Source organism: Trifolium pratense, linkage group LG3 (genome assembly GCF_020283565.1).
Source record: "Trifolium pratense cultivar HEN17-A07 linkage group LG3, ARS_RC_1.1, whole genome shotgun sequence".
Taxonomy (NCBI): domain Eukaryota; kingdom Viridiplantae; phylum Streptophyta; class Magnoliopsida; order Fabales; family Fabaceae; genus Trifolium; species Trifolium pratense.
In genome coordinates, this window is record NC_060061.1 from 50,900,593 (window position 1) to 50,923,157 (window position 22,565).

The 22,565-nt window shown below is 33.1% G+C and overlaps 3 protein-coding genes across 6 annotated transcripts; all 3 read left to right on the plus strand.

Annotated features, from left to right (window-relative positions):
- The first annotated feature begins 1,042 nt into the window (after positions 1-1,042).
- On the plus strand, positions 1,043-12,447 carry LOC123915816 (alpha-N-acetylglucosaminidase). 2 transcript variants are annotated; one of them, XM_045967065.1, is made up of 20 exons: positions 1,069-1,355; positions 2,324-2,397; positions 2,711-2,922; positions 3,329-3,450; positions 3,693-3,778; positions 4,724-4,818; positions 5,033-5,114; positions 5,362-5,468; positions 6,707-6,737; positions 7,019-7,136; positions 7,801-7,851; positions 8,888-8,997; positions 9,094-9,196; positions 9,448-9,546; positions 9,899-10,009; positions 10,735-10,798; positions 10,874-10,979; positions 11,262-11,499; positions 11,716-11,794; positions 11,882-12,447. In XM_045967065.1, exons 1-20 carry the CDS (start codon positions 1,137-1,139, stop codon positions 12,115-12,117), a joined length of 2,343 nt encoding a protein of 780 aa, XP_045823021.1. In that variant the 5' UTR covers positions 1,069-1,136; the 3' UTR covers positions 12,118-12,447. The 2 variants fall into 2 exon arrangements, with proteins under 2 accessions (XP_045823020.1, XP_045823021.1); XM_045967064.1 differs by having other exon boundaries at positions 1,043-1,355; positions 10,735-10,979.
- A 540-nt stretch (positions 12,448-12,987) lies between these two features.
- Positions 12,988-15,365, plus strand: LOC123915818. The gene is made up of 5 exons (XM_045967071.1): positions 12,988-13,312; positions 14,034-14,111; positions 14,433-14,532; positions 14,788-14,930; positions 15,012-15,365. Exons 1-5 carry the CDS (start codon positions 13,046-13,048, stop codon positions 15,219-15,221), a joined length of 798 nt encoding a protein of 265 aa, XP_045823027.1. The 5' UTR covers positions 12,988-13,045; the 3' UTR covers positions 15,222-15,365.
- A 722-nt stretch (positions 15,366-16,087) lies between these two features.
- Positions 16,088-21,841, plus strand: LOC123915817. 3 transcript variants are annotated; one of them, XM_045967069.1, is made up of 6 exons: positions 16,095-16,491; positions 17,437-17,514; positions 17,953-18,052; positions 18,234-18,376; positions 18,550-18,796; positions 21,803-21,841. In XM_045967069.1, the coding sequence occupies exons 1-5, from the start codon at positions 16,186-16,188 to the stop codon at positions 18,757-18,759; spliced, it is 837 nt and encodes a 278-aa protein (XP_045823025.1). In that variant the 5' UTR covers positions 16,095-16,185; the 3' UTR covers positions 18,760-18,796; positions 21,803-21,841. The 3 variants fall into 3 exon arrangements, with proteins under 3 accessions (XP_045823026.1, XP_045823025.1, XP_045823024.1); XM_045967068.1 differs by having other exon boundaries at positions 18,550-18,792; positions 21,777-21,841; XM_045967070.1 differs by lacking the exon at positions 17,437-17,514 and having other exon boundaries at positions 16,088-16,491; positions 18,550-18,792; positions 21,777-21,841.
- Positions 21,842-22,565: the final 724 nt, after the last annotated feature.

Sequence of the window (22,565 nt, forward strand, 5' to 3'; positions counted from 1 at the left end):
ATAATATACAGGTAAATATGGTGCTTGCTTCTCATTAATGTTCAAACTGATTTTAGAAATAACTTTAGTAGGTTTACACTTCACAAATTAAAATCAGCATTAGCAGCAAATTGGATACTGCCTCTGCAGTCTGCACAATTGAGAATAAAGAACACGATCGAGAGATGAAAACGGAAAAATCACTATTTTTTGACCTGTGGAAGTGTAATATATCGTCGCATTCATCCTGAATGTATTGAAATTACAAATATATTTATAAGTATTTTTTTTTATTAATCATCTTAGTCTTCAAATACTCTTTAAGACAGTTAATTTAGTCTTCAAATGTGTTTTTTTTGTTGATCACTTTAATCTATAGAATAACAACAAAAGTGGATTAAAATGGTGGTTTGTTTGATAGGAATTATAAATGGAACCGAAATGTGTAGAGTTAAAAGTGTTCTAAGTTTTACATAAATAAATTCATCCAAAGTACTATTAACGTTAATAAGTAGTATTTCTTTACCTAAAAAAATAAAAAATATTGTTTTCTTTACCAAAAAAAAAAAACCGTTAATAAGTATTTTCTTATTCGTTATTATTAAGTTGTTTAAGAGAAGCTTCACCAAAAAATTATTGTATTAATTAATTTATCAAATCTATATATTTTCCCGGCCCAAAATATAAGACAAAAATGGTCAAATAAAGTTAATGTATTTAGTCTAAATTTTTAACCAGATATATCAATTTTCTTTGACCAATTTTCCCTTATATTTTGGGACTATTACGTAATAAACTTAAAAAGATCATTTTTTTTTTTTTTGATTTTCACCCTCTGGTTCGTAGAGGATGGAGACCATAGTAGTCCAGAGTTCGGTACGAGTTCTGACATCAAGTAGTTTCGATCCTCTCCCAAATTCAGTTGTGGGGATCAAACTGTGGTCTTCCTACAAAGTTCAACGTCAATCACAACTGAATCGACTAACATTTACTAAAGAGATAAATTTTAATTCAGTAAAAGAAAAAAAAATTATATTTTATGACTGCGTGAGTAGAAACCAACGTAGTGCGAACTAGATAAACACTAAAACTAACTTTTTTCTGTTTACCACATTGTTGATATCATCACTCTTTCCTCTCTGCCAACAAGAACAAATATGTTGAAGTTCAACTATCAACTTCTTCAACTTCTGTTTCTGCTTCTAACCTTTTCATTTCCCGTAGCACTATCTAATCATAAAGCTATAGAATCTTTGCTTCACCGTTTGGATTCCAAAAGGGCACTTCCATCAGTGCAAGAAGCTGCAGCTAAAGGTGTTCTCAAAAGACTTCTTCCTACCCATTTGTCCAGTTTTGAGTTCAACATAGTTTCTAAGGTTGTTGTTGCCCTTTTCTCTTTTTGACTTAATTCTTTTGGATAATGAATTCTATGTTGTTTTTTTGGTTACCCATTTGTTTGTTTTAATTGAATTTTTGGTTTTATAAGTTGTTTAGAATTGTACTTTTATAGTGGTGTAATATAAAGTTAGAAGAAAAACAGTTTATTTTTCCTCTGTTACTTCAGAATTAGTTGTTGACTTGGCCATGATTGGATAAACAACTTAATTAAGCGCTTATAGCGTCTAGGTGTTTGTTATATAATTGCTTATGTATTAGCTTTTTCTATAACAAAAGATAAAATAAAGTCAAATTGTTTTGGTATAAGTTATAAAAAGCTATTATGGAGAGCTTATGGAAATAAGCTGATCATAGACTGTTACTATAAGTTCTCCCAAATAGTCTGACAAGTGTTTATGTCGTTAGATAAGCTAAAATAAGTCAATTCAAACAGGTCCATAATTCATTCAATCAATGTGTTGATCTTTTGGATAGTCACCTGCATGTTACTTATGGTAGAAGCAGTACTGAATACGCTGTCATGTTATCTTGCCGAAGTAGTTAGTGTTAATGTGTTGAGTTATTTTTGTTTTTCATAGAGTTAAATATATTTTTGGTCCTATAAAATTGGCAAAACTTGATTTTGTGCTGCAAGTTTTTTTTTTTTTTTTTTTTTAGTCCTTAAAATGTAAAAAAGCTGTATGCTTTTACTCCTGATAATAAGGACTAGAAATGAAAGTTTTACTGATGTAGGACTAGAATTGAGTACAAGTTTTTATAGAGGTCAAAATCAAATTTTGCCAATTTTATAGGGGGAAAACAAATATTTAACCCTTCTTTTTATCTATTCATAGATTTCCACTTTCACTTAACTGTACTGTTATGTTATCATGCCAAAGAAATTAGCATTCGCATATGTTCTTGTTTTTCATGATTGAATGTAAAAATATGATATTTATATTTTCAGGATGTCTGCGGTGGCGACAGTTGTTTTATGATAAACAATCACAATAAGTCAAGCCAGAATGGGCCTGAGATTATGTATGTCAAGTGAAATTTATAATGCAGACCGTGATTCTGATTCATATTTCGTTATTCCTTTTGGGTTCTTGAATTTATTTTGTTTATAACTGATTTGGATTCTTCTTCACTCGTTTTCATATACTTAAAACTTGATTTTAATGTACAAAATGCTAAGGAACTTATCAATACTGTTTAATGCATAATTATACAAGGTTCTTGATGAAGTTGTTTGTTTTCACTGTTCTATAAGTTATGATATTGTCACTTGATCAGTTATTCTTCGTTCCTTAATATGAATTGACATTGTCTTGTATATTTATATGTTTCCCAGCATTAGAGGAACCACAGGTGTTGAGATCGTGTCTGGCCTCCATTGGTATCTCAAGTACTGGTGCGGTGCTCATGTCTCGTGGGATAAAACCGGCGGCGTTCAGACAACTTCCATCCCCAAGCCAGGATCACTACCCCTTTTGAAAGATGAGGGCGTGAAGATTAGACGCCCTGTTCCGTGGAACTATTACCAAAATGTCGTGACTTCTAGTTGTGAGTACCAAAATCAGCTTTCCATAGAACCATACATCTCTTGTTTTTTTATGTACTGCACAACTGACTGAGAATTTGAACTGATATACTTCACTAGTGACTAGTGCGAATGCTTAAAACTTTGTTATGAGTAATGATGATAAATAACATCTCTTGTTTTTTTCCCTCTTGTTTTCATAAGCTATCATGGAGAGCTTATTTAAATAATGAACACATGATAAACGGTTTCTATAAGCTTTCCTAAACAGTCTGAGAAGTGCTTATGAAAGTAGAGAAGCTCAAATAAGCCAATTGTCATATACTAAATATAAGACAAAACACATATTTGGGAATTAGGATACAACTTATTGCTCCATCTGTGAGAGATTATGTAACATCACATCACATTCTTCTTTGTTCTTTGCAGATTCGTTTGTTTGGTGGGATTGGGAAAGGTGGGAAAAAGAGGTAGACTGGATGGCACTTCAGGGGATAAACCTACCCTTGGCATTCACCGGGCAGGAAGCTATATGGCAAAAGGTTTTTAAGGTAAGTACTAGTGACATGTTCGCCTATGTCTGGATAAAGCTAGGTTTAAGAAACATCAATTATATAGTTTGAGCACTAACTGTGTCAAAGATTAGATCATAGAATCTATAAACTGCGAAAGTTATTTTATGAACTACTTATTCCAGATATTAGCAATTTGGTGTAATTTATTCTCATAATAATATCTATGTAATATATTTTCCTCTTTCAATAGTGATTTGACTAGTATATTCTAACTGTAGGATTTTAACATTAGTTCAGAAGATTTGAATGGTTTCTTTGGTGGACCTGCTTTCCTTGCTTGGGCGCGCATGGGAAATTTACATGGGTAGGCAGAAGTAGTAATTTAAATCCTGTTATTGATTTTCATTCCTTATAGATAGCTAAAGAAACGGGCATGCAATTATGCAAATCAAGTAATCTCGTGTTTTGTGTTCATTATTCATATCTCATAATGTTGAACATTTTATGCAATGACAACATTATGAGAATTATAATACTTTGAGATAAAAGAAGAACTAAAAGAGTTACAATTGTTTGAAATGACTTAAAATGTGCTTGTTTTATTGTGCCGACATTTTGTTCCATTCCGCATGAAATTCTAGCTAAAACTGGTACTATGTAAGAGGATGGTTCTAACCCAAGGTCAAAATCAGAGATTGCACAACACGTTCCTTGTTTTTTTCCTGAGATTTGTTGATCGGATACAATGGTCTTTGTCGTAAGGAGAATGAGTTATGTTCAAAGGGAACTATAGGTGAAGTTTTGAAGAGGAGCCGAGGTTTCACTGTAAGGTCTGAACATAGGTGAAGTTTTGAAGAGGGACAGGGGTTTCACTTAAAGATCTAAGAGCTCAATCAGTGACGCCATTAAGATTTTAGACCCTTGGCAAATCTTCAAATTACCGGTCAAATTGGGTAAAAAAATGGAATTTAAGGTCGGATTAAAACATCAATACATAGGATATAAAATGGGCACATCACAACAATCCCGACACTGTTTCTCCTAAATTTCAGCATTGAAACTCAAGTAAAGAAAAAAATTCATGCCGGTAATGTTTTAGGAAATGCCCCTCCTAATCTTTTAAGTAAAAGGGTAACTTAAAAATTTGAATGAGAAAACTACAAAACACATACAATCCATCTTTGTATATTATTGAATGTGTCATGGGTACTATTCATTTTTCTTTTTGAATTCTGTGGTTGTTTTGAATAAAAGGTAGCTGTTATCTTTTCAGGTGCTTTGGTTTCTAATGAGATCTATCTTTTCACAGATGGGGTGGGCCTTTATCTCAAAACTGGTTAGATCAACAATTGGTCTTACAAAAACAGATAATCTCTCGAATGCTGGAGCTAGGGATGACTCCAGGTATACTAATGCCATAAAACATGCAAGTTTGTTTCATGTATTTCCTTTTGTTTGGCAGTAAGAAGTAATACATGTATCTATCTATATATAATCTGTGATTTTCGATAAAGCATCCAGATTTACAGAGGTGAAAATGGTTTTACTGTCTCAAATTCTCTGATACACTTTCCTGAATTTAATGCTTTGATTTAACATTAAATTTTTTATATTCTAGTATTACCATCCTTCTCTGGAAATGTTCCGGCTGCTTTGACGAAGATATATCCTTCAGCCAAAATAACCAGACTTGGTGACTGGTATTTAACTTCTCTTTAGTAAGATTGTTTATTTCTCAGGTAACTCATGTTTCGGTGTTAGTTGTTAGTATCCATTGTGTAACTTTGTATTCCTAGCATTGATACAAATAATTCTTTTTTTAGTAGTTGGCATGTTTTGGATGTATGACTGATGTTCCAGCTTACATTTCTTTTTTATCTTCCAGATTTAAAGGTTTATTGTTCCATGTGTTTATCAATGAAGTTGTTTCATTAATATCGCTGCCAGGAACACTGTTGATGCTGATCCTCGCTGGTGCTGCACATACCTTCTTGATCCCTCCGATCCTCTATTTGTTGAAATTGGGGAAGCTTTTATCCGGAAACAAATTAAAGGTGTGCCTTGTTTCACTCTGTTTCCTTCTTTCTTATGGTCTAGTTTGTGTTACGATTGAATAAATAAGAGGTAGGGAAGGAAGGGTTATTCATGGAAATTTGTTGGGGAAGTTTGTTTTGCAAGCGAAAGAATTTAATAAAAACGACAGGAGATAGCTCAGATGGACTTTTCTAGTATCAAAAGTGACTTGGCCCCAACCCTTACTCACACAAATACACAAGGGAAGGGGGTAATGGAGGTTTGAATTAGGCTGTAACAAATTGCCGCGGGTGAAGCAACTATTCACCGAGATTTGGAGGATCTTGGAAGCTTGATTATTAGGGATATGTTAGTTGGGTTGGAAGAAGGTCAATGTTTCCAGTGCAGTCAAACATTCGGGTCAATGCACTGACGAGCATGCAGGTCACTTTGTTTGGGGAAGACGATCAAATGGATGAAGATGGGAGAATTGTATGTGGAGACTTAGGGTAAGGGTGGAGAAAACCAGTTGCACTTTCAAATCTGAATAATGTCAAACTTCAAAGGGGATAATAGGATCAGAATAATAAATGGGAACATGACCAAATTTTGTTGGAAAATTTAATGTTTGTTGAGTTGGTTACTCTTACAATTTGGCATAACTCAACCCTATAAAACTGGCTCGTAAGGTGAGAGATGCCTTCCATTTATAAATTCATTTTCAAGAGATATTTCATCTAATGTGGGACTCTTAACACACCCTCCTTATGTCAAGATTGGATATCTTAGCCGTGGCCTGATAATAGGTGGCTGAACGGATCTTGGATAGTCTCTGATACCATCTTATATTTTGGGTTGGACCTAACTAAACCCTAGAAAACTGGCCCATAAGGTGAGAGATACCTCCCCACTTATAAACTCATTTTTTAGGCTATATCTCATCAAATGTGGGAATCTTAATAGTTTTTTGAACAAGAGGGAATCTTAATAGTTACATAAGGTTTTGAATAGAGGTTGGAAGATAAAAGGGACAACTGTTTGCGAATGGGAAACCAAACATGTGAAAAGGCAAATACTTGCCTTAAGTTCTTTATTTGTTATGTAGTATACACTTTCATTTGTTTATCTCAAATCTCTGAAAACTCAACCATTATGTATTCCAATAGGACAAAACTTCTAGTCTTTAGGTGATGATGGCCCTAATATTTTGTTTTCTTCCCTATATTTCATTCTCATTATTATCCCTCTTAATTTTGACATATTTTCTTAAATTTTACAGAATATGGGGATGTAACAGACATATACAACTGGTAGATTCACTTGTCCTCAATGCTTAATATTATTATTTTCTTGGATGATTTGGTTTCAAGTTGATTTTCTACCATATCTATTTGTCATTTTTCTTTTGATTGGCATTTTATCATATATGGTGTACATGTTCATAAATTAAACTTGGCATATTCGCTTGGTCATGAAACTTATTGGCGTCAACCACACACGTATATACTATTTTTAAACTGGACTAGAGTGAGTTTCTACTATTCTTGATTACTCATGGTTGCTAACATACATATTATATTGTTGACTGCAGTGATACCTTTAACGAAAACTCCCCACCTACCAGTGATCCAGACTATATATCAACTCTTGGAGCTGCAGTATATCAAGGCATTTCCAAGGGTGACAAAGATGCTGTGTGGTTAATGCAAGTATGCTTCAAATTCTGGATCTTTCCATTTTCTCTCTTTATAAGCATTTCAATTTTGGAAACAACTCTATGGTGAATTTTATGTACTAAGTAGTGTACTAACTATTTCATAAATTTTAGCTATTGGTTAAACCACCCAAAGTGGGCATAGGCTTCTTAATTTCTATTCAATGGACTATGATTGTAGTACAAAGTTGTACAATGAAGTGCAGATGACCTAAAACCCTCTCTACACTAATCAAATCACGTTATAATACTCTTAATTCTTAACAAAATCAGATGATTATCTTTATATTTTGACTTCTGATGTGGGTGTTTTCATGATTGGTTTGTATTATGAAGTGTTGGGTATGGCTAATAGTTTCCTGATAACTGGGCAGGGGTAATCTTGTAAACAACCGTAGTATTTAAACACAAGGCGTACTCTGTAAACTCTAAGCTTGATAGAAAAGTACGGCAGCTGCTCTGTAGTCTGAGACACTGACACAATTGGTCGAACTCTGATCAAATATGGTGCATTCCGCTTGCGTTTTGTCAATTTTTTTTGAACCAGTTGTTGTTCTAACATGAAGAGTTACAATTATCCTCTTTTCCTTTCTATTCATGAGTATTTTGCTGCCATTTGTAAAATGACGTATAGCTGACGGACATAAATGAATTTGCAGGGCTGGCTCTTCTACTCTGATTCATCATTTTGGAAGCCACCTCAAATGAAAGTATGGAATTCTGATGTAGAATCAAATATCTTCTGTCTTCTTCAATAGTTTTCTGTGCGTGGTTTTTTATCTTTGCTTTTTTATGCTTTCAGGAGCCACTAGTTAGATCACCATAAATAGATGTTTTCCATTTTTTCAAAATTCACACACACACACACAAAACAACAACTTCATAACATTTTCCCACCGTGAAATACGCATACTGATAAGCCATTTAATGGTACCGAGGTATCAAAATTGCAAGTTAACTTGTACGGTTGGCCTCTGTTTTCCTTCTTCCCCATTTGTTGTCTTTGTTCAAAACACCGAGTCCTACTTCTCTGGTTTTCATAGCCGGAGAACAGGGAAGCTCTGAAGGTGTTGGTTCTTGTGTGATAAGAGCAATGGGATGCAGTTGGCCGTTGAGGCGCAGTTTGTGGGTTGGGTAGTGAATTTCGAATTTGTTTAGGATATGTGAAACTGAATGAATGGCAGTGAATTGTGCCCTATTGCCAAAGAAATGACCGGTGTGTGCAACATAGGTAGTGGAACCGGAGACCTGATGATGCTTCTCATACCAATTGAGGAAGTCGGAATGATGGTTGGTTGTCCCTTAGGATCAAATGTTGGCTTAGTGAACTAGGTTGCCGGCAGTGAGTTCTATGCAGCACGGGCTGACACAGGCGGCAACTATGCATGGCATGGCACCTGTCAATAGTGTGTTTGATTTTGTGGCAATGACTGCACTTAGGATGAAACTTTCATGGCTTGCAGTCGCCATCCTGAGAGACTAAAGCAGTGTCTACAAAGGCAGAAGGAAAGTCAACATCAAAAGATGATTTGACCAATACACGCAACCAGTTAGATTCTAGAAAATATTATGAATAGAGTCATATGTAGAAGGATTTACAGTTACCCTAATTACTGTAATTGCATAGAACCAGTGCCATAATTATCCTAATTACAGTATCTCTGGCGCTCCTCTCTGGTTCATTAGCTATTACCAAGAATTAAAGAATAAAACATGTTTTTTGAATATGTATGATACTATTTGCAGGCACTTTTACAGTCTGTTCCATCTGGGAAGATGATTGTTCTTGATCTATTTGCTGATGTAAAACCAATATGGAAAACTTCCTTTCAGTTTTATGGTACTCCTTATATATGGTAATTAGCTCTTTGATAGCTCGTGCTACAACTTTCTCTGAAGATATACAATATTTTAAACAAAAACGATGATTTCTAAACTTTACTTTGCTCCAGGTGCATGCTACATAATTTTGGTGGTAATATTGAAATGTACGGTGTTTTGGATTCAATTGGTTCAGGGCCTATTGATGCACGTGTCAGTGCAAACTCAACAATGGTACAACTAATGTTTACATCAACAATAATTTGCAAGTTCCTTTATGTTAGAAACTTGAATGAGGCATGCTGTTAAAACATGTGTTGTAATGCACATATTATATGGTTAATCCATTATCTATTCTTCATTTTATTGGCATAATTTTTTTTTTCACTTCAGAATTACATCTGAAAAAATATTTAACATTCGTGTTTCCTGATTTATAGCTTCTACATTCTGATTTTTAAACTTGTTATTTATGTTTTATGCAGGTAGGTGTTGGTATGTGCATGGAAGGGATAGAGCACAATCCTATTGTTTATGAGCTTATGTCTGAAATGGCATTTCGTGATGAGAAAGTTAAAATCAATGTAATGTTGTTTATATGGCATTTCGTGAAATTTGTATTTACTAGTTATTTTCACATTCTAATTGGTTATATATATATGCTATGGTACTAAGAAAAGAAAAATGGAAATGAGTGTGTTAGAAAGGGGTACAGCTTCAAGGTATTTCTAAATCATATGATTAAAAATGGAAATGAGTGTGTTAGAAATGAGTGTGAAGAAGCACTTTGTGAAAAAAGATATTTTAAAAGAATCTTGCAATAACTGAGTTTTTTTAAGTAGCAGCTGCACATATAAGCTGAAAAATTATGTGTCCAACAATGGATCATATTAGCTTATAAGGTCTTTTCGTAAGTGAAGAATAATTTTCTTGCAGAAATGGCTCGAGAGTTATTCCCATAGACGATATGGTAAAGCAGTTCATCAAATTGACGCTGCATGGGAGATCCTTTATCATACAATATACAACTGTACTGACGGAATTGCTGTATGTACTCTTTGCATTGATTTTTGTTTAAGATTACTTCACAATATCATTTGTAGTAACAGTAGTACTTGACATTAATATAGACAGGACAATGCATTGTGCTGCATTATTACTCGTCAATCAATATAATTTTGTACGTCGAGTATTCCCTTTTTTTCTCTACTAGTACCTGATGTAATGAAGAAAAAAGTTACTTTGTACTCTTATTATCTAGGCTTAAATGCATTTTTAATCCCCCTATTTTTATTGATTCACAATTTTAGTCCCTCTTTCTAAATCCAAAAATATGGTCCTTCAGTTTTTAAAATTTCAGAATTTTTCCCAGCACTGCTTTTGAGGCTTATTTGTACTGATGTGTCAAGTTGAATAATAAGCAGGCAAGTCATTGGGTGATCTGGCAATTTTATTTTTGAGAAATCATATTTTTTAGAGTTTACATATTTTTTAAAAATAAAACTTTAATGACATGAAAAATAAAATAATACGATTCGATCCATTTATGCATTGCCACATCATGGTGTGACTTGCTAGCTCATTATTCAACTTGACACATTAGTAGGAATCTGTAGGCCAGTAACATTTGTCGAAGCGTGATTTCTTAGTAGGAAGTTAGGGTAGCTCACTTCATGTATATACTACTGGCATGAGTATTTGTTCATTTCCTTTTGCTTACATCGTCATCTGACTTGGATACTGATTGGCACCAACTTGTAAATTTATGGCAGGATCACAACCATGATTATATTGCAGTGCTTCCTGACTGGGATCCATCCACAAATATTGAATCTGGTATGTCAAATCATCAACAGAAAATTTACTTCTTGCCCCCTGGAAATAGAAGATACTTATTCCAGCAAACACCAGCTGGTATGCCACAGGTTCATTTGTGGTATCCTCCTGAAGACGTGATCAAAGCATTACAACTATTCCTAGCCGGTGGAAAGAATCTCACAGGAAGCCTCACATATAGGTATTCTATTCAACTTATTATATGCTATAGAAGTCCACATAAAGGAAGCTGATCAATCACTTATGGTGAATGGAATGATGATATTTGTCACTATGGTGCTATTCTATATTCACCAACGAAATAAAGTGTTTCTAGTTTTAAATAAAGAGAATAATTCTAATTATGACTGTAATCAACAGGAGCAAAGTTAAACTTAACTTTTGCATGAAGATGTAGAAATGGTGTCTGCACACACAAAGTGAATATGTGTGATAATTATAGCACTGTTATCTTTTTTGCCAGGTATGACCTGGTTGACTTGACACGACAAGTATTATCGAAATTTGCAAACCAAGTATACATCAAGGCAGTTACTTCGTTTCAGGAAAAGAATATTGATGATTTGCACTTAAACAGCCATAAGTTCCTTCAACTGATTAAAGATATTGATTTATTGCTTGCTTCTGATGATAACTTTCTTCTTGGTACTTGGCTTGAGAGTGCCAAGAAACTAGCAGTAAATCCAAGTGAGTTGAAGCAGGTGAGGACAAATTGTTTTCGCAAATGCTTGATACTGATAAATTTCTCATCTCATTATTTGATGTTAATGTACAGATACATATACTGCTGTCATTAACTAGAAAGTTCCACTGTTTTAATCTTTCATTGATTGTATTTGAATCAAGTAATTATCATCTTGTTATTGTTTCGACAACATTCTAGTAAATAAATGAGACGGTTTACCTTTTCTCCTCAGTATGAATGGAACGCTAGGACACAAGTGACAATGTGGTTTGACACAAATGAAACTACTCAGAGCAAGCTCCACGATTACGGTAGAACACATCATCAAACTTTGCTATACCTATTTCATTCTTAATTTTTGTTTTGACGATTTCTGTTTTGGCGTGGTTTCTGATCAGCTAACAAATTTTGGAGCGGGATACTACAAAATTACTATCTCCCACGAGCTACAACCTATTTTAGTCATTTGTCAGAAAGCTTGAGACAGAATAAGAAGTTCAAGTTGATTGAATGGCGAAAACAATGGATTCCTATGTCAAACAAATGGCAGGAAGGCAATGAGTTATACCCGGTAAAGGCCAAAGGAGATGCTCTAACAATCTCGCAAGCTCTCTATGAAAAGTATTTTTCATAAAAATCATAAGCTTGATACACAAGTAATAACAAGGCCATGATGCATCAACTCAGATGTAAGAGTTGGACCTTATAACCTTAAGGGACAGAGTATAATTTCCTCCAGGGATATAAGCTCTGTCAAATGTTAAGCACTGGTTGTTGTGTTCTTGTAATATATCTTGGTGATTGAAATTTCAGTTTTATTTGTTTCAATTTCAACTTAATCATGCACCTGCAATTCTTAAAGTTGAAAAATAGCAAGTGTTGTTAATGGATATCATGTTTATTTGAACACATAAACGGAACACACTTTGGATAGTTAAAGAAAACATATGAAAATTGTGATTAATGGTATTCAAAATCGTAGTTAATTATATTCAATAGACGTAATTAGTCACATATATTTGTTGTCAATTTTTGTGGATTATTTCTGAATTTATAATTGCACTATGTTAATATAAATGCCACCTAGCTTATGTTTAGTATGATTTTCACTTGTAAACAACTTTTTCCCTTGAGATATTACCATATAAAAACCACCTCCATAATTTTTTTACAAAAGATATTGACTTTACAATTTTTTTCATGAAAAAAATATCAGACTTGATATTTCCAATTATTTTGTTTAAATTAAAAGTTTGAAGTGCACAAAATTAGAAATAGAACTAATCAAAAGATACATTGAATATGTAGAAAATGGTTATATTCACTACCCAAAAAAGAAAAAAAATCATGTATTTGCACTTTTTTTTTTGACAAAAAAAAAACTATGAAACCAAAAGCAAATAAATAACTTAGATATTTTGATGCCACAACCCCATCATGAGACAAAAATGATTTGTCCTCATTGGCCACATGTGGGGACATTATCATATATATTAGATATTACCATATTGCAATGATCAATCTTACAGTAAAATAAAGCTTAGTAACATAACTTGAATTCAATGGCTCTCTCTTGTTACAACTTCATCACTCCCTCTATACCTTCTCTTTCTCTTCACACACACCGTTCATCATATCTTCCACATAGAGTTTCTTGTACAAAGGCTTCTTTAAGCTCTTCTTCCTCTGATTCCAAAGCATCAACATCATCACCACAACAAAGTGTGCCATCTAGGCCACCTGAGCCTGCCTTTAACTATGCCTTTGCCAACACTAATGGCAACCCTCTTCTTAGGATGGTTCAAAATACTGAGTCTTCCATTGAAAGGGTACTTTTGTCATTTCTATTATTATTGTTAATCTATATGATGATATTATTATATTGTCTTGCATATAAATTGTGTTCCTGCAAATATACAAATTTTTATTTTTTTAGTTTCTTACAAGTTTTTGTTCTCTCTTATTAGTCCTAGAAACATAGGAAAATTTATTACAGAAAAGGGATACTAGTAATTTGGAATTCAATTGTGAGGTAAGTAAAGTTTAAGCAAAGATTATTTAGTCAAGATTTGAACTCGGATTCTGTTGGTCAAGATTTGAACTCGGATTATGTCGAATAATTCGTCCTTATTATTTTGATATAGTTCCATTAATATTTGTTAGTCTTGAAATTAGTCCTAATATCATGATGGATTGTATTCATATGGTCTACATATTATAGAAACTAGAATCAACCTAAGCAAATATTATAGGGACTAATTAAAAACAATGAGGACTAATGATAAACATTCCTATGTTTTAGGGGGTTGAAACCAAATAAAACGTTTTGCAGGGACTAAACGTAAAGACTTGTGTAATTTATGATTTGAACTAGTATGTTTTTTGGGTTGGGAGCTTGAAGGAGTCTTAAGAAGTTAGTTTAGGTTCGAATTCGATCTCTGCTGCTAACAAATTTTCACTCCCCCTAACAAACTAACTACTAACATATGCTTATCAGAAACAAAAGTATGCAATCTTTTTCTAATTGAAAGCTTTTGGTTGTGTGATCAGGTCATTTTCGACTTTCGTTTCTTGGCACTCCTTGCAGTTGCAGGTTCTTTGGCTGGCTCACTCCTCTGCTTTCTAAATGTATAGTTTCTCAACACCTTTAGTAAAAGAGAAGCAATGTGCTATAAATTTGTTTTTTATGTGTTCATAGAAAGGTCAAGGACTTTTTTTATATCAGGTAATTATATACTGGTATGAGTACTTGTGAGACTGTTTGAAAAAGCTTAGGGAAACAACTTATGACATGACCATTCACTATTTTCAGCTTATTTCCAAAAGCTCTCCATGATAGCTTATATAAACAACTTATAGTTTATATGAAATAGATTGACTTTATTTTATCTGTTATCGAAATAGCTTATACATAAGCACTTATGTGATAAGTGCTTATTCTCATTTTAGGGTTGTGTTTATATTGTTGAGGCATACAAAGTCTATTGGACAAGCTGTGTCAAAGGAGTTCACACTGGAAAGATGGTTTTGCTTCTGGTTGAAGCAATTGGTAATTTATCATTTTTCATAGATAAGATACTCTAACTACTTGGAACAAGAAAATATTAAACAAAAATCAAAGGAAAAATGAGAAAATTAATTATTACTCGCTCTATCTCATACTATGTGTCTCATTTTCTGTCTCAAATTATTAGTACTTTTTGCCAATGTCACCCTTTGGATAACATGGTGATAAGATTAAGTTTACTACTTCAATTTAACCTGTCTATTATGCTAATAAAATCAATGAATCTTGCTTCGGCAGATGTTTATCTTGCGGGTACTGTTATGTTGATTTTTGGTATGGGCTTATATGGACTGTTCATCAGCAACACACCTCCTGATGTGTCACCTTCTGTCGACCGTGCCCTTAAAGGATCCTCTCTCTTTGGAATGTTTGCTTTGAAGGTAATCATAAACCCGACAATCATGTATTGATCGAACTGTTGAATCATCTTAAGTAACATGTATATGTTGTCTCCTTTTCAGGAGAGGCCAAAGTGGATGAAAATAAGCTCACTTGATGAATTGAAGACAAAAGTAGGACATGTTATTGTAATGATTCTTCTTGTAAAAATGTTTGAGAAAAGCAAAATGGTTGTCATTGCCACAGGATTAGATTTACTTAGTTATTCAGTTTGTATTTTCTTATCATCTGCATCTTTGTATATCCTTCATAATCTGCATAAGCAAGATTAGATTGTACTAAGCATTGTAATATTCTCAATTCATAATTTAGGTGAACACTTCTGTTCACTTACTCTTGAAAAACTTTTGTTCATTGTACATAGTTTAGAATAAATGGAAGTTTTTAGCCAACTGCGGTTGGCACATATGGTAAAACCTTCTGCTCATTACCGACTGTGACTTGATAGTCCGAAATTTCGCAGTTAGTAGGCTATAGGTAAATTCTATTGTAAATCTGCAATTAGCCAAAAATCTCTTTGATTGGCCATGGTACTAAAGCTCATTCAATCTTTTTCAAAATAAGGACCAACACCACTTTGCCCTTCTCATTTTGACAATATAACAATCAATTTGTTAAACAAACACAATATCAATCTGCTTAGAAATCTCATCTTACAGGTCGGTTTTGTAGAGTTGAAAACTCTTGCAGCAGAGTTTCTCTCTTATATGACCAATTATATTTTGAAGAGTTTGAAACACACCAATGAAATAGTTTTCAATTTGTTCTTTAATGTTGACAACTGGTTTAGGTGCTACTAGTTTACATTACTTCTTCAATTTCTTCAATTGTAGTTTTAATATCAAGAACTTCTTCAATACTGATGTTTGTAATATGACTCTTCCTTACAATTTCTTTCTATTTAGATGAAGATAATTTTGAATTAATTTTTTTTAAGGTGGAAAGATTTCTTCATAAAAGGTTTTATTATCAAAAAATGGTTAATTAAATGTCCTAAAATTAGCAATATCATTAATCAAAAGATACATTGAATATGTAGCAAAAGTCATGTGTTTGAACAAGTTTGAAAAAATAAAACTATCTATGAAACCAAAAGCAAGTAAATAACATAGATATTTTCATGCCACCACCCTATGAGACGAAAATGATTTGTCCACATTAGCCACATGTGTGGACACTATATCATATTGAAATGATCAATCTTATAGTAAAAATAAGCTAAGTAACACAACTTCAATGGCTCTCTCTTGTTACAGTTTCATCACTCCCTCTACACCATCTCTTTCTCGTCACATCAACCGTTCGTCTCATCTTCCTCGTCGAGTTTCTTATACAAATGCATCCTTGAGCTCTTCTTCTCCTGATTCCAAAGCACCATCATCATCATCACCACCACAAAGTGTGCCATCTTCAAATACAACTACTTCCATCCCTTATGGTGAATCTAGGCCACCTGAGCCTGCCTTTAACCATGCCTTTGCCAACACCAATGGCAATCCACTTGTTGGGATGGTTCGAAATACCGAGTCTACCATTGAAAGGGTATTTTGGTCATAATTAAATATATTTTTAGTTCCTATAAATATATCGTTTTTATTTTGAAGTTATTTAAAAGTTTTGTTATGTTTTAGTCTCCGAAATATAAGAAAAGTTATTAATGATCCTTGTTATTTTGATCTAGTTTCATTAATATTTGTTAGTCTTTGATTTGTTAATCTTAAAATTAGTTCTTATATGGTCTTACATATGATGGACTGTAAGACTATATAGTTCCGGGTTCGATCCCTGATCGATGCGTATAGAAAAAACATTTGTTGGGAGAAGTTAATCATGTAAATGGATCTCGGTTTAGCTCAAGGGATTAGTCCTCGCAGCTGTGTGCGGAAGATAATTTGGTTTACTTAAAAGAACTTTTTGTTTCTTGCTGTTCAATTTATTAATACTAAAGTTATAGATGAAAGGTACCCGCAATTGTGAATAATCACTTGTCCACGGTGGACCACTTGTGAAGGTGGTCCACCGTAGCATTAGCCATATTATATAATATATATTCTCTTGGAATATAAAATTTCAAAATTTTTAAAAAAGGAATATTAAACTAATAAGAGAGGAATAGATTTAATTGGAAGTGGCTAAACAGAAGAAAACTGTATATACTTTCAGTACTCCATGTGCTGTAGAACTTTATGTCTTAATGTTTAGATTGTATTTAATTATCTGAACAGAAAGCTTGGTAATTTGATTAAATGTGCTAAAAAATAATAATTAGGATTATTAAAAAGAACTTTAACTTCTGAAGCTCATTTAATTAAGGACATAACTTTCTTCAATGGAACTATATGGAAGATCAAAGCAAAAGCTACTATAGTGCTAAAAAATATTTCCATTAAAATTATGCTTATCCATTTATGATTTGAACTATTTCTTTTTTATCTTCATTATTCTGAACAAAATGATCTACTAATTAAAAGCTTTATGGTTGTGTAGATCATTTTCGACTTCCGTTTCTTCGCACTTCTTGCTGTTGGAGGTTCCTTGGCTGGCTCACTCCTCTGCTTTCTAAATGTATAGATTTTCAACACCTTTAATAAAAGATCAGCAAGGTGCTATAATGTTGTTTTTATGCACATGTCAGACTGTTCAAAAGAGCTTGTGAAAACAACTTATAGCTTATATGAAAATAGCTTAACTTTATTTTATCATTTGTTATAAAAATAGCTTATACATAATTATTTATATGACAAGTGTTTATTCTATAAGCGCTTAATTAAGCTGTTACCGAAACAGATGGCAAACCTGTTTTTTTTTGGTCTGTACTCCATAGTTGGTAGTTTTGTCTTGCATTTGCATGTTACTGATTCCTCCACATGAAAAATTTATAGTTACATATATAAGAGTGACAATTTTACAAGTGATAAGGTCATGTAAAATTTTAATAAACTTATTATGTCATGAATTAGCATTCATATATTTGACAATGTATATATCCTTGGATCATTTTAGGGTTGTGTTTATATTGTTGATGCTTATAAAGTCTATTGGTCAAGCTGTGTCAAAGGAGTTCACACTGGAAAGATGGTTCTGCGCCTGGTTGAAGCAATCGGTAAGAAGATTATTCTCCATCAGTACGAGAAAGAACACTCTAAATCATCCTAACCTGCATGTTTCCAAATTGAGAACATGAAAAAATCAATTTTCTTTTTCTGTTTTCATTTGGAAGTTTTAACTTCACTTCCATTTAATCTCTTTTATGACAATAAAATGAACAAATCTTGCTCCCGCAGATGTTTATCTTGCAGGCACTGTCATGTTGATTTTTGGTATGGGCTTATATGGATTGTTCATCAGCAACACACCTTCTGATGTGTCACCTTCTGTTGACCGTGCCCTTAAAGGATCCTCACTCTTCGGAATGTTTGCTTTGAAGGTAACCGTAAACCCTACAATCATGTATCAGTGGATGGTCATGATCCTTGATTTACTCACTCGATGATTAACTTTGTTAGTTACTATGTTTTATAACTCTTCATAGATATTTAATAATATCGATCCAACTGTTGAATTATCTTAACGAACATGTATATATTGTCTCCATTTCAGGAGAGGCCAAAGTGGATGAAAATAAGCTCACTTGATGAATTGAAAACAAAAGTAGGACATGTTATTGTAATGATTCTTCTTGTAAAAATGTTTGAGAGGAGCAAAATGGTTGTCATTGGCACAGGATTAGACTTACTTAGTTACTCAGTTTGTATTTTCTTATCATCTGCATCTTTGTATATCCTTCACAATCTGCATAAGCAAGATTAGAATGTACTATAGACATTGTAATATTCCCAAATCATATATATATATATATATATATATATATATTTTCAGTTGGACCAAAATACCCATTCTTTTTAATTAATTAACCAAATTACCATCAATGGACGCGGATCCAGTGTCGCGCGCGTACCGCAGGACCATGGTTACAGGCCGTTGATTTCCATCAGACAGCCAAGATCTGATCTCATCAAGACTGTCTGATCAATCAGACAGCCCAGATCATCCGGATCCATCAGATTCCAGCGCGTGCACCACACTGGATTACACCCTGGAGAGAAGAATCTACTTTTCAAAAGCAGGACACGTGTCGCTGTCTGATTGGCTGGGCGTGATTTTTTTCCATTTAATACTTTGAACTCAATTATTTCGTTGTAAATTAATTTTTTATTTTTTTTTTAATACCAAAATTCATAATTTTTTTTTCTCTACAAATAGAGACTTGGTTCGTTTGATTTGGACACAGAAAAAAAAACCCAATTTTTCACTACTTTAATCTTATTTTTCACTACCTTACATCAACTCACTGAAACCATTCTACCAGCAAAATGGTTTCAGATTACAACTCTCTGAAACCATTGTACCAGATAAATGGTTTCAGAAGCAAACACAATTAATAAATTACTCACTGAAACCATTCTACCAGTAAAATGGTTTCAGAGTACAACTATGTGCAACCATTCTACAAGCTAAATGGTTTCAGAAGCAAATAACTAATAATCAACTTACTGAAACCATTCTACCGGCAAAATGGTTTCAGATTACAACTCTCTGAAACCATTGTACCAGATAAATGGTTTCAGAAGCAAACACAATTAATAAATTACTCATTGAAACCATTCTACCAGTAAAATGGTTTCAGAATACAACTATGTGCAACCATTCTACCAGTAAAATGGTTTCAGAAGCAAACATTAGTTTTTAATTACCGTTTTATCTCATTTAATTAACTAAAAATAGTTTCAGGTCTCCAAAAATTTCATAAAATATACCAAAAGTTCCAGAATATTATCTACTATTTTCCTGGTATAATGGTTTCAGTGAGTTGGTTGAGTGGTGCGTGTTAAATTACAACACACAAGTAACGTATTTAGTAGACAAAAAATGAGATTAAGGTAGTGAAAAATTGTATTTTTTTTCGGTGTCCAAATCAAACGAACCAAGTCTCTATTTGTAGAAAAAAAAAATTATGAATTTTGGTATAAAAAATAAAAAATAAAAAATTAATTTACAACGAAATAATTGAGTTCAAAGTATTAAATGAACAAAAATCACGTCCAGCCAACCATTGTATGACACGTGTCCTACTTTTAAAAAGCAAATTTTTCTCTCTCCAGGGTGTAATCCAGTGTGGCGCACGCGCTGGAATCTGATGGATCAGGATGATCTGGGCTGTCGGATTGATCAGACAGTCTTGATGAGATCAGATCTTGGCTGTCTGATGGAAATCAACGGTCTGTAACCATGGTCCTTCGGTACGCGCGCGACACTGGATCCGCGTCTATTAATGGGTATTTTGGTTAATTAATTAAAAAGAATGGGTATTTTGGTCCAATTGAAAAGGTGCACATTGCTAACTTAGACCTAACTAGGGTCTAAGTTTGAAATTTTTTTTTTGGTTTAAAATTTGTTTTCTTTTTTTGTTGGTACAAATGTTATCATTTGTATTTTTATACTTTTTTTTTTGGTAGAGTATTTTTATCCTTTCTACTATGCAATTTATTATGCGTATAAAAAATTGACAAAGGTGAAGAATCATTATTTTGATAATTTTGATTTTTGATAATTAATGGTTTAATTTCTTCTTTTTTTATGGTAGAAGAATTCATTAATTCATTCTATTTGAGGTATGTTTTGATCATCCTTATTTTCCAGTGCAACAAAGAAATAAGTCTCACCTTAATAATTATTATCAATCAATCTTAGCCATTAATTGGAATTAAAATTAAAGGTCAAGATTTGGAGTAAGTTATAAAACTTACTCTTGGAGTCAATATAACCCTCCTCATATATATATATATATATATATATATAGAGGATGTATATTATGAGAATGATAAAGATATATGAGAATATGAGAATGAATAATAGTCATTAGATTAAAATGAATGGTTGAGATTAAAACACTTTTTAATGTGTCTATTACACTCAATCACAAACCCATCAACTTCTCTCTTCGTTCCTTCGAAGAATCTTTCTCTTCCCTGCGACCGTCTCTCTCTTCCGGCGACCATCTCTCCCTCGACGAACAACTCTCTCTCCTCTCTCGCGGTGACCTTGCATATCTTTCTATCTCCCGGAAAACACGTTGATGATTGTGAGGTTGAAGCAAAGTGAAAAGGTATGATTTTGATTCCAAGGAGTAATTGTGACAAATTGAAGAGAATAATTGATAATTTTGTGGTTTAAGGGAAGTGGAAAAGTTAGATTTTGATACCAGGAAAATGGAATTGCTGAAACGGGGATTGTGGAAATTGAGTTGGAGGTTTGGTTGAAAATGGGGCGGTGGAATTTGCATGGTGGTTGTGGTGTAATTCTCTGTTTTGGTTAGGTGTTGTTATTTTTGGAATTAGTGATTTCTTGAGTTTTATGTTGGAGGTGTTGTTATTAGGATTTCATGAATTAAAATTGATTTCATGAATTGGGATTTTTTTAATTTTTTTTAAGATGATAAATTGGGATTTTTGTTTTGTGTTTTGCAATTTGCTCTGTTTATTTTCTGTTCGTTCAATTTTTAGAAGATGAGAACTGAGAAGTAATCGGCGAGCAATCGACGACGACGACACAGTAATGGGATGGGTTTGCCATTGGAGAAGATGAGAAGCTGAAACAAGATTGGACCAAGTGTGGACAGTACACATTAATTTTTTGTGAAACATTTTAATCTAAACCATTTATTTTAATCTAATGGCTAAAAAATCATTCTCATATTCTCATATATCTTTATCATTCTCATAATATACATCCTCTATATATATATATATATATATATATATATATATATATATATATGTAAGTGAACACTCACATGGTCCAATATACTACTAATGAATACCTTTGTCCGTTATACAACGTTTAGCCAACTATGGTTGGCACAAATGGTTGAACTTTCCGCTCATACCCTATGTGTAAGAAATAATCAACATATAAATTCATGCAATCTTTTAAGATACCGCAATTAAGATTATGATTCAGTATTGCACGAAGCTGCTGAACTGATACAACTCTGACATGGTTCAAAAAATTGTAATAAGTTGTACCTAACATTTATACATTTTATGCAGACCTAATTGAATGCTATGTTTTCATTAGATTTGATAGTATCACATAACAAAGACCTCTGACTGATTTTTCATATAGATGCTTGAAACACAACTGAAATTTCAAGAGCAAAGCTAAACAATTTAGGGAGAGGTAAATATAGTTAACATAGATGGTTGAACCTTTCGCTCACATCACAACGACTGTGGTCTGTGGCTTAGGGTTCAAGTCTGAAATTTCGCTTATGGTAGTTATAATCATTTATTGGGCTACACCGCATATGGTCTACTCATTTGGTCATTAATTTTTCACCTAACTAGACCAGCTAAGAAAGAAAGAAAAAAAAAAATAGTAATAACAGTATATTCCAGCAACAATCAGTACCTAAATTTAGCAAGCTTTCAAGATGATCAAACAGTTAAGGATACGAGATGGTTCAAAAATTATTGATAAACAATGCATTCCCTTTTTATCAATATAACTATATAAGAAAGATGCAATATAACAATTATACAATATATGCAATCAAT

Bases quoted from the DNA above. Each gene is read 5' to 3' on its own strand.
- LOC123915816 (XM_045967064.1), top strand. From the start codon at position 1,137: ATGTTGAAGTTCAACTATCAACTTCTTCAACTTCTGTTTCTGCTTCTA. The intron at 7,852-8,887 runs GTATGGAATTCT...TACTATTTGCAG, and splicing joins GGAAGCCACCTCAAATGAAA to GCACTTTTACAGTCTGTTCC. The intron at 9,197-9,447 runs GTACAACTAATG...TGTTTTATGCAG, and splicing joins TCAGTGCAAACTCAACAATG to GTAGGTGTTGGTATGTGCAT.
- LOC123915818 (XM_045967071.1), top strand. From the start codon at position 13,046: ATGGCTCTCTCTTGTTACAACTTCATCACTCCCTCTATACCTTCTCTT. The intron at 13,313-14,033 runs GTACTTTTGTCA...TTGTGTGATCAG, and splicing joins CTGAGTCTTCCATTGAAAGG to GTCATTTTCGACTTTCGTTT. The intron at 14,533-14,787 runs GTAATTTATCAT...TTGCTTCGGCAG, and splicing joins GCTTCTGGTTGAAGCAATTG to ATGTTTATCTTGCGGGTACT.
- LOC123915817 (XM_045967069.1), top strand. From the start codon at position 16,186: ATGGCTCTCTCTTGTTACAGTTTCATCACTCCCTCTACACCATCTCTT. The intron at 17,515-17,952 runs GTATAGATTTTC...GGATCATTTTAG, and splicing joins CACTCCTCTGCTTTCTAAAT to GGTTGTGTTTATATTGTTGA. The intron at 18,377-18,549 runs GTAACCGTAAAC...TCTCCATTTCAG, and splicing joins TCGGAATGTTTGCTTTGAAG to GAGAGGCCAAAGTGGATGAA.